Here is a 12,577-nt window from a genome sequence, read left to right as displayed (position 1 = left end):
GCAAGATGAGGGCCAACGCCTGCCTTGGAAGGGTGTTCTTGGCCAATGATGATGTCAGGGAGCAGGACTTCTCCTATGCAGAGAATCTGGTGGACTTTCTCTCCTTCCAACTGAACCTCTTGGATGACACAGGCTTCTTCATTCTCCTTGCCGAGCTGCCTACCTTTGCCAGAGTGCTGAGGGCTGTGTGCACTCAGGATTGGTACTGGCCAGGGGGCAGAGTGGCTGATGACCTCAACCGATCTTTGGCCCCCATCTTCAAGCTGCTGTCCTGCCTGACCCCTAGCAAAGTCCACGCTACCCTTTGGAACCTCTGGATTCTTCTGGACGACTGGGAGGGAAATGACTCCTTGAAGCTTCTGACCAGGGTCCAGCAGGACCTGGAGAAGGTGCAGCCTGAGCGCATTTGGAGCGACCTGATGATGCTCGCGGACCTGCTTGCAGTCCAGCACCAGCGCCTTGCGTTTCTGGCCAGCCACCCCTTCACCGGGGAAAATCTGGGCCCACCAGACTTGTTTCACAAACTGCAATGGGTCAGGGAGGCCTTGGAGTCCGTCCTGGCTGGACCTGGGAACTACCTGCTGCAACTGCAGGATACTCTCGAGGAGCTGGATGGGATCCAAGCCATTGACCTGAGTCCAGGTGACCCTGAGAACTGACGCCGCTCTTGGAATGTGGGCTCCAGCAGGCCACTGGGTGCTCCTGCAATGGCCCTGCAACAGCACTCAGTTCTCTTCTGACCTCCATGAACAGAGTGAAAGATGAGCTTGACTTCTTCCTTGGAGCCTGACTCCTCCTAGTGGGACTATTCTTAATTCTCAATAAATATTAATTAACATAACCACAGAAGGTGGGTGCTATAGTTCTCTTGTCTTGTCGCTGCAGAAGGAATCCCCAGCATGAGATTAGCTCGGTGGCACTTTGCCTCTTGATTCTGACAAAGGGTCAGAGACCTGGGAAGTTGTCCTCGCTGGCCTGAGCTTTGCTTTTTCCTTAAACGTGGACTTTACCTGTTTAAGGTCTGGGACTTGAAGCTGTTGGTTAACCCTGGGAGAGCCCTGCTGGATTAGAGCCTCTGCCCCATTTTGTCTCCCACGGTAACCATCCAGATGCCTCCGGGACCCCCAATGCCCACAGGGCACTAGGAAAACATTCCTCCACTTTTCCACTTCCTGGCCATGGATACCCACTGGTATGCTCCCTCTAAACACTGGGATTCTAGGGAGCCTTGGAGGGCTGATTCTTTCTTGGTCATCTGAGTTAGTAACCATCGCCACAGGCTGTAAATTGTGCAGTGTGTGAAGAAAGGACTGGCTTTTGTCTGTCCCAAATCTCATAGAATGATAGGATTTGGAAGGGTCCCACAAGGCCATCTAGTCAACCTCTACCTGTAGCAGGAAATTCTCCTATAGCAGCAGTTCCCAATCTTTAACATGCTGGGAGCCACCTTTCCAATGTGATGCTCCTGGTGGTGCTGGGGACGGTTCCGGAGACCTGGTCGTGCTGGGCTGGCTACTTACTCAGTGGGCCTCAGAATGGCCTGCAGAAGCCTCTGAAAGCTACTTCCTGTTAAACTGGAAGTTGCTTTTCAAAAACTGAAGTAGTGCTAACCACTAGTAGCTACTTCTTCCAGCCCCTTCCCTGACGACATATCTCTTCACTCTGTATAAAGGGCTGGGTCCCTGCTCCAAGGAGCTCACAATTGGACTCGAAAGAGATGAACATAAGAACAGCCCCACTGGATCAGGCCATAGGCCCATCTAGTCCAGCTTGCTGTATCTCACAACGGCCCACCAAATGCCCCAGGGAGCACACAAGACAGCAAGAGACCTCATCCTGGTGCCCTCCCCTGCATCTGCTATAGCCCATTTCTCAAATCAGGAGGTTGCACATACACATACACAGATGGTAGGGGAGGGGAATGTTGCTGATGTAAATTGGGGAAAATGTGCAATTTCATGTACTCATACATTGGCTTAGGTGCAGGGACTAGGAGGCAGGGCCAGGAGCTTCAAGGAACAGTGAGGTTTTGAAGAGGTGCCTGCAGGAAGTGGCAATATCAAGGTATCGCTGACCGCGTGCAGAGTGCTTTCCCTGAGCAACTGCAGCCTGTTGTGCTTGCCTGGGATAAAGGAACTGGCCTTCAGTTCAAGACAGATCCCCCAAGTGACATCTTGCAGCTGCCACCACCTCTCCTGAAAGCAGTGTCCAGAAATTCCTAGAGCAGGCCCTCCTAAACTTAGGACAGCTGCAGCACTCCTGAATTTTAATCTGAAAAATAAAGGGACGCTTCACTCACTTGTCCTGAGAAGTTGACTTTGAGTGTCTAAAGAAAGAATGCGCTGCCTTCCGAGGCACTCCCTGAGGGTCTGTGGAAGTTCCTGAGCTGAGTGTGCCTCACAATGGAATAGGTTATGGGACAATCCCTGGGCTGTGGCTCATTCAGAGGTGTGACAGGCAGCAACCCCAGGACAAGGAATTCTGTGCTGATCTAGTCTTGTCTGAAGGATGAAATGATACAATTGCAGCAGGTACACAGGAAGTGCCGTGGCTTGACCCCCACAGAGGCTGATCAGGAGGAGGTGACTGGCCTGCAGGGCTGCCAACCCCAGCCAGCTTGGCACTTCCTGCCACTGCTGGGTGAGGGATGCTGCTGCCCTGTTTCCCAGCCTGGTTTCCATTCCTTCTTTGTGGCATACCGAGGGTGGGAAGAGGCAGTGGGGATGTGTGTGTATGGATATGCCGACTGCTGCAGTTCCTGGAAGCAAGCCTCTTGCTCCATTTGCAGCAGGGAGGAGGAGAAGGAGGGAGCTGCCTCCAGTATGCTGCCTGGTCCTGTATACTGCAACAGAGAAGCTGCTGGCTGACCACTTGCTACGCCTCTCTGGCCAACTCGGGCTGCAATCTTAGGCATCCCCACCTGAATCCAATGGGACTTGCTTCTCTGAGTAAACATGTATAGGATTGTGCCATTGGTTGTTCAGCTGATTTTTTTTCTTTTCCTCCTCCTCAGCAGGGCTGTGATCCCTGAGCGAGACTATGAGGAACGCATGGCCAGCAACATTAAGGGGAATAATAAAAGCTTCTTCAAATATGTTAGAGGCAGGAAACCCGCCAGAGAAGCGGTTGGCCCTCTGGATGGTGAGGGAGGGGAAGGGGAGATAAAAGGAGACTTAGAGATGGCAGAGAAATTAAATGAGTTCTTTGCATCTGTCTTCACGGCAGAAGACCTCGGACAGATACCGCTGCCCGAACGGCCCCTCCTGACAGAGGAGTTAAGTCAGACAGAGGTTAAAAGAGAAGATGTTTCAGACCTCATTGATAAATTAAAGATCAATAAGTCACCGGGCCCTGATGGCATCCACCCAAGGGTTATTAAGGAATTGAAGAATGAAGTTGCAGATCTCTTGACTAAGGTATGCAACTTGTCCCTCAAAACGGCCACGGTACCAGAAGATTGGAGGATAGCAAATGTCACGCCTATTTTTAAAAAGGGAAAGAGGGGGGACCCGGGAAACTATAGGCCGGTCAGCCTAACATCCATACCGGGTAAGATGGTGGAATGCCTCATCAAAGATAGGATCTCAAAACACATAGACGAACAGGCCTTGCTGAGGGAGAGTCAGCATGGCTTCTGTAAGGGTAAGTCTTGCCTCACGAACCTTATAGAATTCTTTGAAAAGGTCAACAGGCCTGTGGATGCGGGAGAACCCGTGGACATTATATATCTGGACTTTCAGAAGGCGTTTGACATGGTCCCTCACCAAAGACTACTGAAAAAACTCCACAGTCAGGGAATTAGGGGACAGGTCCTCTCGTGGATTGAGAACTGGTTGGAGGCCAGGAAGCAGAGAGTGGGTGTCAATGGGCAATTTTCACAATGGAGAGAGGTGAAAAGCGGTGTGCCCCAAGGATCTGTCCTGGGACCGGTGCTTTTCAACCTCTTCATAAATGACCTGGAGACAGGGTTGAGCAGTGAAGTGGCTAAGTTTGCAGATGACACCAAACTTTTCCGAGTGGTGAAGAAAAGAAGTGATTGTGAGGAGCTCCAGAAGGATCTCTCCAGACTGGCAGAATGGGCAGCAAAATGGCAGATGCGCTTCAATGTCAGTAAGTGTAAAGTCATGCACATTGGGGCAAAAAATCAAAACTTTAGATATAGGCTGATGGGTTCTGAGCTGTCTGTGACAGATCAGGAGAGAGATCTTGGGGTGGTGGTGGACAGGTCGATGAAAGTGTCGACCCAATGTGCGGCGGCAGTGAAGAAGGCCAATTCTATGCTTGGGATCATTAGGAAGGGTATTGAGAACAAAACGGTTAGTATTATAATGCCGTTGTACAAATCGATGGTAAGGCCACACCTGGAGTATTGTGTCCAGTTCTGGTCGCCGCATCTCAAAAAAGACATAGTGGAAATGGAAAAGGTGCAAAAGAGAGCGACTAAGATGATTATGGGGCTAGGGCACCTTTCTTATGAGGAAAGGCTACGGCGTTTGGGCCTCTTCAGCCTAGAAAAGAGACGCCTGAGGGGGGACATGATTGAGACATACAAAATTATGCAGGGGATGGACAGAGTGGATAGGGAGATGCTCTTTACACTCTCACATAATACCAGAACCAGGGGACATCCACTAAAATTGAGTGTTGGGCGGGTTAGGACAGACAAAAGAAAATATTTCTTTACTCAGCGTGTGGTCGGTCTGTGGAACTCCTTACCACAGGATGTGGTGATGGCGTCTAGCCTGGATGCCTTTAAAAGGGGATTGGACAAGTTTCTGGAGGAAAAATCCATTATGGGGTACAAGCCATGATGTGTATGCGCAACCTCCTGATTTTACGAATGGGTTATGTCAGAATGCCAGATGCAGGGGAGGGCACCAGGATGAGGTCTCTTGTTATCTGGTGTGCTCCCTGGGGCATTTGGTGGGCCGCTGTGAGATACAGGAAGCTGGACTAGATGGGCCTATGGCCTGATCCAGTGGGGCTGTTCTTATGTTCTTATCCACCTTGACTCTCTCCAGGGGGGTGCAGGGTGCATTCTTTAGACCAGGGCAGGGCTCTCTTCTCTGAGTCTGACCTTGAGTGCAGCACTTGGGTCTCTTCCTTTGCTGCAGCAGGGCTGGGATCTGCTTGGATCACTCCAGGGGGGGGGGGGAATGCACCCATTCTGTGCCTGTGCAGAGAGTTAGAACAGACAAAAGAGATTTTGTTCTTTACCTAGCATGCCATTAATGTGTGAAACTCCTTGCCGCAGGACGTGGCAAGAATCAGGAAGACCACAGGATGACCTAGAAGCCTTCAAGAGACAATTGGATAGATTGAGGGGCGGGGGGCGTCCATCACAACTACAAGCCATACAGATGCCGCCTCCTAGCTTCGAATGCCAGATGTGAGGGAGGGCACCGGGATGCAGGTCTTGTGTGCCCTTGGAGGCATCTGGTGGGCTGCTGCGAGATGCAGGAAGCTGGAGCAAGTGGGCCCGGGCCTGGTCCAGTGGGGCTCTGCTGATGTTCGGGGGGGGGGCGACATGGAGCCCTTGAGGTGCCAATAAAGGACTGGTTCCTCCCCACACAGGTGCCCCTCGGGCTGCGGTCTTGCAAGAGTTGGGAGGGGCTCGTGGGCGGCGGGGCCACTGGCAGCAGGGCTGTGCAGCGGGCGGGGAGGCAGGCGCGGGCAGAGCCTCCCCGCTGGCGTCGGGCTGGCAGTGCTCGCGCGCCGCTTCTGGCCAGGAGGCTCTGCCCGCGCCTGCCTCCCCCGGCGGGGCGGCTCTGCCTCCCCGCCGCCGGCCAGCGAGAGCGCAGGCGGCGGCGGCGGGGAGGGCCGGCACCCTCCCTGCCGCTCTCCGGGCCGCGTGACGTGGGAGGCAGGCGGGGACGGCGCCTCCCCAGCCCCGCGAAGGCTGCTCGCCTCGCCTCGCCTCGCCTCGGCCGTGCCCGGCGCAGAAGCCTCCCGGCGCCGCGGCCATGGGCGACAAAGGCACCAGGTCAGTGCGCGCGGGGGCGGCCGGGCTGCTGCTGCTGCTGCTGCCTCCCTGCCCGCAGCCGAGGGAGGGCGGGGCACCCCCGGGGACCAGCTACCCGGGCTGCCCCCTCGGGGATGCTGCCGCCGGTGGGGCGGCCTGGGGGCGCGGGGCGCGGAGGGTGGGCAGAGGCTGCGTGGCCAGTATGTGCGCCCCCCCCCCCCACACACGTCCCTTCCCTGGAAGATGCTCAGACGTGGCCGCCTGCAGCGCTTCTCCTTCCCTGTTCCAGTGCAGACTCGGGCGCCTGTGCTTGGAGGGTTCCCACGGGGGGGGGGGGAGCTGCAGATCTGGGTTCACCATCCCTGGCAGGGTGTGGACACCCCCACCCCCAAGGCGGGCGGGGCGTGGGGTCCGCAAAAGGGGGCTGGAGAACCTCAAGAGGAAAGGATGGGGGCTTCTGAGTTGCTGTGCAGAGGGAGCGAACCATCCAGTTCAGGATTGCCAAGACCTGGTTGCTAAAAGGTCTGTGAGAGGGAAAATGAAGCCTCTGACACAAGGTACAGGTGCTGTGGAACTCTCTGCGACGTGATGCGATGACCACTAGCTTTGCAAACAGCTTAAACAAATATATGGAGCACACAGCAGGTCGGTGGCTGTGGAGAGATGTGGAGGCCTGGAAAATCCTAGGAAGAAATGGGGGGAGGACACAACGTTTTCCCCTCCCCTTATGTTTTCTAATTGAGAATTCATGGGGGGGGGGGTTAAGTTCCCTGCTAATCTATGTGCGTTTCCAGCCACTAAGTGCCCTCCCACCCTTGTTTTGGAGTCAGCCTGCTCCTGAATGCCAGGTGGGGTTTGGGGATCATAGGAGACAAAGAACAGGGCCAGGTGGATGCTGTGCTGGAGACCGTCTGGCTGGCTGCTGGGGGCAGGGTGCTGGCCTGGCTAGAGATTATGGTCCAGCTGAGCAGTGGCTTATGTGTACATGTGTGTCAAACCGTGTGCGTGCAGCTGATGTGGGGCACACAAACCCCACCTCCAGCTCTCTTCCTCTTTCTTGCATAAGGAAGGCCTTAGCTGCTGACAGATTGTCTGACTGAGGTGGGGAGGGGGAGAGACTGCTGGTGACATTTTTCTTTTTGTCTGTGCTGACAGACCCCACGTGGGTGGCGAGACACACGGGAATCTCCAAGCACCAGTTGGCAAAAATGCCATCCTGTGTTTTGCCGCGTTCCAAACTCTCACTGCCTCCCTGATGGGCTGGCTCCTGATTCCAGGCAGGAGGAAACTCCTGGTGCTGAAGCGGACCTGCACTCTGGCTGGAAGCACAAGCCCCGCAGCAGTGCCTCCTGTAGTTGCAGGCAGCACCAAGGGGTACAAGATGCCAGCGAACGTGATCCATAACTCCTGTTTCCTTGAGGAGTAGGAGCAATACAGAGGAACAGGTAGAGGGGGAGGAAACCTGGCATTCTGGGGCCTTGTCCTTGGGAGATAAATCTTGCTGCTCATGCATGACAAGCACTGGCCATAACATGTGCGCCGAGGAGGGGAAAAGAGGTGCCTGGTCAGAACAAAAGGCAGCCTGTCATTCAGGGAGGAAAGGAAAATGGGTGCAGAAAATGGGGTTGAACTAGGATCTGACTCAAATAGCTCACTCGCACCTAACTCTAGGAAGGGGGACCTTCCACAAGCAGTCCAGTGCCTGTTTGAGTCCGAAGGACGGTGGAGGGCAGAGCTACTTAGAAGGAAAAGGGGCAGAGTGAAGGGGGGGGGAAGAAGGAGTGTAGGTAGATTGGTTGGGATTCCTAGAAGAACCCAGCAGGTGGGAAGGTTTTGGGATACAAGGAAGGAAGGCAGAAGGGAGACAGGGAAGAAGATGTGTAGGAAGGAAAGGGGAGGATCCAGGCCAGGTTGAGACTGGGAGTGGCTCTCTGGCCTGAACTGAGGGCTACAGGCAAGGGGTGAGCCTGGCCGTGAAAGCCCAGCAGCCGCTTGTGGTGGGGGAGTTGGCCTCTCTGCTGAGCGCACTCCCTTGACCAAGGCCACTGAGGTCCTGCTGGATCAGGCAAGGGAGTTTGGCTGGAAACAAAGACCTGGGGCTGATCTCAGGCCTCCAACAGGTAGAACAAGACAGATGGACAGACAGCACTTGCAGAGAGGAAAGATGGAGGCAGTCCCAAAACCTGCAGTCTTTGCCTTTGTGCTGTTCCTGTTTTGCTCAGGTGTGTTGGGGCAGCCAGTCTCCCTGGGCGCAGAGGGGTCTTGAGGTCAGAAGAGGGCTGTGAAGCGAGCCCTGAGCATGCACTGAGCAGGCGGGCCAGGAGCCTTGGAGGAAGCCGGGCGAGGGAGTTGAGCTGCCTTTCCTCAGAGAGAGGGGAATGACCAGCCCGTGCTGGCTTCCAAAGTTTGGTGGTGCTTGGGCAGAGGGAAGAACAGCAGCCAAGCAGGAAAGGAGTTTGCGATCTGTTACTGATCCTGGGGTGCAGTTCTCAGGTGGAGGCTGAAGGGGGGGTGACTTGATGCAGCAGCACCAGTGGGTAGATGATGCGCAGTGGACCAAGAGGAAGGCATGGAAAATGAAAACCACGAGATTCTGACATGAGGGGCTTCATAGACTTTTACCCCATATAATCCAGTGGGGTTCTTAGGTGAGGCAACTCCATCAGGAAGTCTTCTGTTGTTAATCAGGGGCACCTGCTTGGCTTTATTTGTTTTGTTTAAAAGATTTATATGCCACCTTCCACAATGGAAAAAGGAACGCAAAAGAAATGCAAAAAGATCATATGCTGATCTTATTTCCCCATCGCTCTGATCTGAGAGGACAGGTACTTTTCTTATACTGGATGAATGTGGTCACTAATGATTTTGTCCAGGGAATTGTGCCTCCTTCAGGGGGGTGATGTCCCCCCTGGAGAGCAAGTCCTCCTTCTGCAGAAGGAATTATCCATTCACATTTGATGGGAAGATGTGGCAGAGTAAACTGCCTCTGGTGCAGGTGGTGAGAAAGAGGCAAGATCCCGGGAAGAATTTAGCCAGAGACGCAATCGCCAGCCCCCTCTAGAAACTGATCTCATGAATTTCTTGTGATTTGATGTTGAGGACTTGCTTCCTCACCTGCAGGGGTCGGATTTGCTGCGCAGGTGGAGATGCTTCTCGCCATCCTTCCTGGAACTGCAGCTTGTTCAGTCTGTGGGCTTTCTGCAGTTGGCTTTTGCATGAACTGGGGCAGGGGAAGCTCTGGAACGAGCCTGGGGTTTGGATGGGGTGGTTGTTTTCCATCTAGCTGAAATTTCCAAGCATGTGTTCCGGGAGTTGTCTGTGATGTTCCTTTGCAGCACTGCAAAGAAAAGCAGTAAGCAGTGAGCGCTGGGCAAGTGCGGAATGTGCTTTCTAAGAGTTCCCAGTCCTGCAAGCACCCCCTTCACTTCTTCACAGTCCTCCCGCTGCTAAGGAAAATGGTCCTGGGCTCAGGGTTCCCTGTCTCCTTTCTCCTTCTGACCCACTTGGCCTTTGTGCCCAAAGATATTAGTTACTTGCCCAAGGAATGCACTTAAAATATGAGTGAACCGAATTTCCTTCTCTATTCAGAGTTCAAAGGAAATCAATGGAATTGCTTTAATATTCTGCTGTTGCCACATGGAGAGAAATAGAATCCCCATAAATCTTGGAAACAACGATCAAACAAATGCCACTCAATTACCAGCAGCTAAATAAAGTGATCCTTGCTCCGGAGCGTCCCTGACACATGCCTGATGTGTACCGAGGCTCCCAAGCAAGACCATGGCAGGTGGGGTGAGGAGCCAGGCATGTGTCAGAAACCCTTCCCCATAAACCTCACCTGGAAAGGGTGAGAGACCTGACCCTCGTGAAGTCATCCAGTCCCCTTTTCCAGCCATCCTGGCCAGGAGAGGCTTGACTGGATCTGCTGTCTCACCTGGGGTAGGTTTGCCCCTCCTTGAGTGCTTGCTCTGTCACTGCTGCTGCACCCCCAACATGCTATGCTCAGCCTGTGGTGTGCTGGATTCAGCCTGCAGGCTATAGGTTGCCAACCCCTGCTCTAGAATCAGAGGGACTTTGGGGTCCAATCCTATCTAACTTTCCAGCACTGGTGCAGCCATGCCAACAGGGCAGGTGCTGCATCCTGCAGTGGAGGGGGTAGTCACGGAATGCTTGTTCCCTGAGCTCAGGGCTGCATTGCAGCTGCATCAGTGCTGGAAAGTTGGGTAGGATTGGGCTCTTAGGCTCCTTGGCATAACACTGGTCTATACAATTTGGAGCCAGGCCAGGCCAGGCCAGACTGCATAAAACTGGAAAGAATGAAGACTACAGGGGGTGCCGTGGTGCGCTGGTGTTGTGCTAACTTGCACCCGCCCCAAGGGTTGGTGGCTTCAATAGGCCTTTGGAAATAAGGAGTGGCCTTTCCAGCCTGAGGTGCATCAGCCTGGCTTCTGCCCCGTGATGTGCTGGAGGCAGCTGGTGTGGCTGCTTCTGGGGTGGGTGTTGGTCTTGCCTTGTGGTGGAGTTGAAGGTGGGCAGAGCTCTGCAGCAAGGATGTGGTACCCAGGTTTGCAATTGGGAAGGGGCAGCAGATCTGTCTTTTCAGCTGCGAAGCTGAAGGCGTTTGGCTGGCTGGCTGGCTTACGTATTTATACATTTTTCCATGCCTGCCCTGCCTGTCACTCAAGACGGCTTACAAATAGGAAGGATTAAAGCATACCAGAACAGCAGATAATACAAAGCTAACAGCAGCAAACCAATTAAAAGGAAAAACCAGAGAAGACCAAATTAAAGCAGTAGCCTCTCTCTCTCTCTCTCTCTCTCTCTCTCTCTCTCTCTGTGGGAGAGAGAGAGACAGCAAATGCCAGAGCCCTCACTGTGCTTGCTGCTTTACAATCAGAACAAAGCCAGGTTCCTGCCCTGAGGGTTTTAAAAATAGGTGTGAGGCTGCGGAGGGGGGTGGGAGAAGTGGTGCCAGGGGGAAGGGGGAGAAGATGCCATTGTGTCACATCCAGGGACCTAGGCTTGTCTGCAGTGGCATCAAGGGTCTGGGAGTAGTGCCACAGGCTTCCTGGGCAAGGTGGGATTTGAACAGGGGTTGCAAGGAAGGGGGGCATCCTTCAGGTGATGGGGTGGGGAGCTCCAGGCAGAAGGGGCAGCGAAAGGAGGAGAGGCATTGCTGTTGGAGAGGACAGGAGGCTGCTGGTTGGCTGAGGGTGGGGAAGCAAGAGGAGCGAAGAGGGTAGCAGGATAGGAGAGCACAGAGGCCAGGAGCAAGGAGACCAAAGAGTGGTCTGACTATAAGGCCTGGGAATTGTGCTGGACAGGGAGCAAAGCAGGGGTGTGGTGAGGTCTGTCTAGTAGTTTTCTAGAGGGAGCTGGACAGGGAGGAGGTGATGGCTGCAGTGAAGGCAAAAGGTGCTCGGGGCGTGAACGAGGGTTTTCACTGAGGGAACGGAGAGGGAGGGATGTGTTTTGGCACTGCTGTTGAAGGAGAAGCAACATGACTTGCTATGACTTTTTATGATATGTGATAATATGTTTTTATTTGTTTTAAATTATGTTTTTAATCTGTTTTAACCTGTTGTAAGCCGCCTAGAGTCCCTTCGGGGAGAAAGGCGGGGTAAAAATAAAGTCATGATGATGATGATGATGATGATGATGACTTGACAACAGATCAGATATGGGGACAAAGGAAAGAGGAGAGTTGGGGACACAGCCAAGGCTTCAGGCCTGGCACTACTTCTCCACAGGTAGATAGTGATGCTGTCAGTGGACAGGGAGTGAGTGTAAGGAGAGCAGGGCTGGGAAGTGGTGGTCGGGGCTGGGTGGGGAAGAAGTGAAGTTCTGTCTTGGTGCATTGAGTTCGAAGTGCTGATGAAGCCGCCAAGCACTGATGCAGAGTCCAAGGTGCGGGAGAGAGATCTGGGCGCAAGGGTAGCACCAAGCACGGATTGGCTTTGTGTCTAATTGACCAGGCAGAGGGTGTCGGTTGGCTGCCTGTTATTTGGTCATGGTGAAATAGTTGTGAAATTCCAGGCACGCGCAATGTGGCCAACGAATGAAGACATGGCCAGCTGCCAGTGGAGCACAATGTTTTTACATGGGCCGCTAGTTTGCTTTATTTCTGTTTGTATCTCATTTTTTTTTTAAATTAGCAGTTGGTGTCCCAAGATGAAAGCCAGGAAACAGATCTGTTCAGTGGATCGCACACATTTTTAGACATCTTTTTTAAACACTGTACGGTGACCCTGACTGCACAGTCCTAACTCTCAGTTGGGCTGGCGCAAGTCCTTCACCAATATGTGAATTGCTTATAGGTGGGAAGTACTGAAGTGTGATTCTTCAGTGTGAAGAGCAGAGTGCAGGGAAAATGATCTTGTAGGTCTCTGGATTGCTCATTTGTGCTCTGAGCGTATGGAAGGACATTTCCAGGGGTGTCGAACTTGTTTCATATAGCAGGCTGAATAGCATTCATGATGCCTGCTGAGGACCAGAAGTGATGTTTTTAAGCAGGAAGTGATGTCATTAGGCAGGTCATGACCAGAAATAAGCATTTTTGTCCTTGCTTAGGGACGCATTACCTGCAACAGAAGAGAAAATACGCAAATCTTGATG

General features: G+C 53.3%; 1 protein-coding gene across 6 annotated transcripts in view; it reads left to right on the top strand.

The window, feature by feature from the left end:
* Positions 1-5,751: 5,751 nt before the first annotated feature.
* Positions 5,752-12,577, top strand: part of ARRB1 (arrestin beta 1) — a 112,253-nt gene continuing 105,427 nt past the window's right edge. For 3 of the 6 annotated variants that reach the window (XM_066619871.1, XM_066619873.1, XM_066619870.1), the window contains exon 1: positions 5,756-5,983. In XM_066619871.1, coding sequence (XP_066475968.1) covers positions 5,964-5,983 — 20 coding nt within the window. In that variant the 5' untranslated portion in view covers positions 5,756-5,963. Of the gene's footprint in view, positions 5,984-12,577 lie in introns of all 6 variants that reach the window. The other 3 variants (XM_066619872.1, XM_066619868.1, XM_066619874.1) reach the window with 2 other exon arrangements.

The sequence above is a fragment of the Tiliqua scincoides genome, chromosome 3 (assembly GCF_035046505.1).
Source record: "Tiliqua scincoides isolate rTilSci1 chromosome 3, rTilSci1.hap2, whole genome shotgun sequence".
Taxonomy (NCBI): domain Eukaryota; kingdom Metazoa; phylum Chordata; class Lepidosauria; order Squamata; family Scincidae; genus Tiliqua; species Tiliqua scincoides.
Note: the sequence above shows the minus strand (reverse complement) of the source record. Positions and strands in the feature narration are given on the sequence as shown.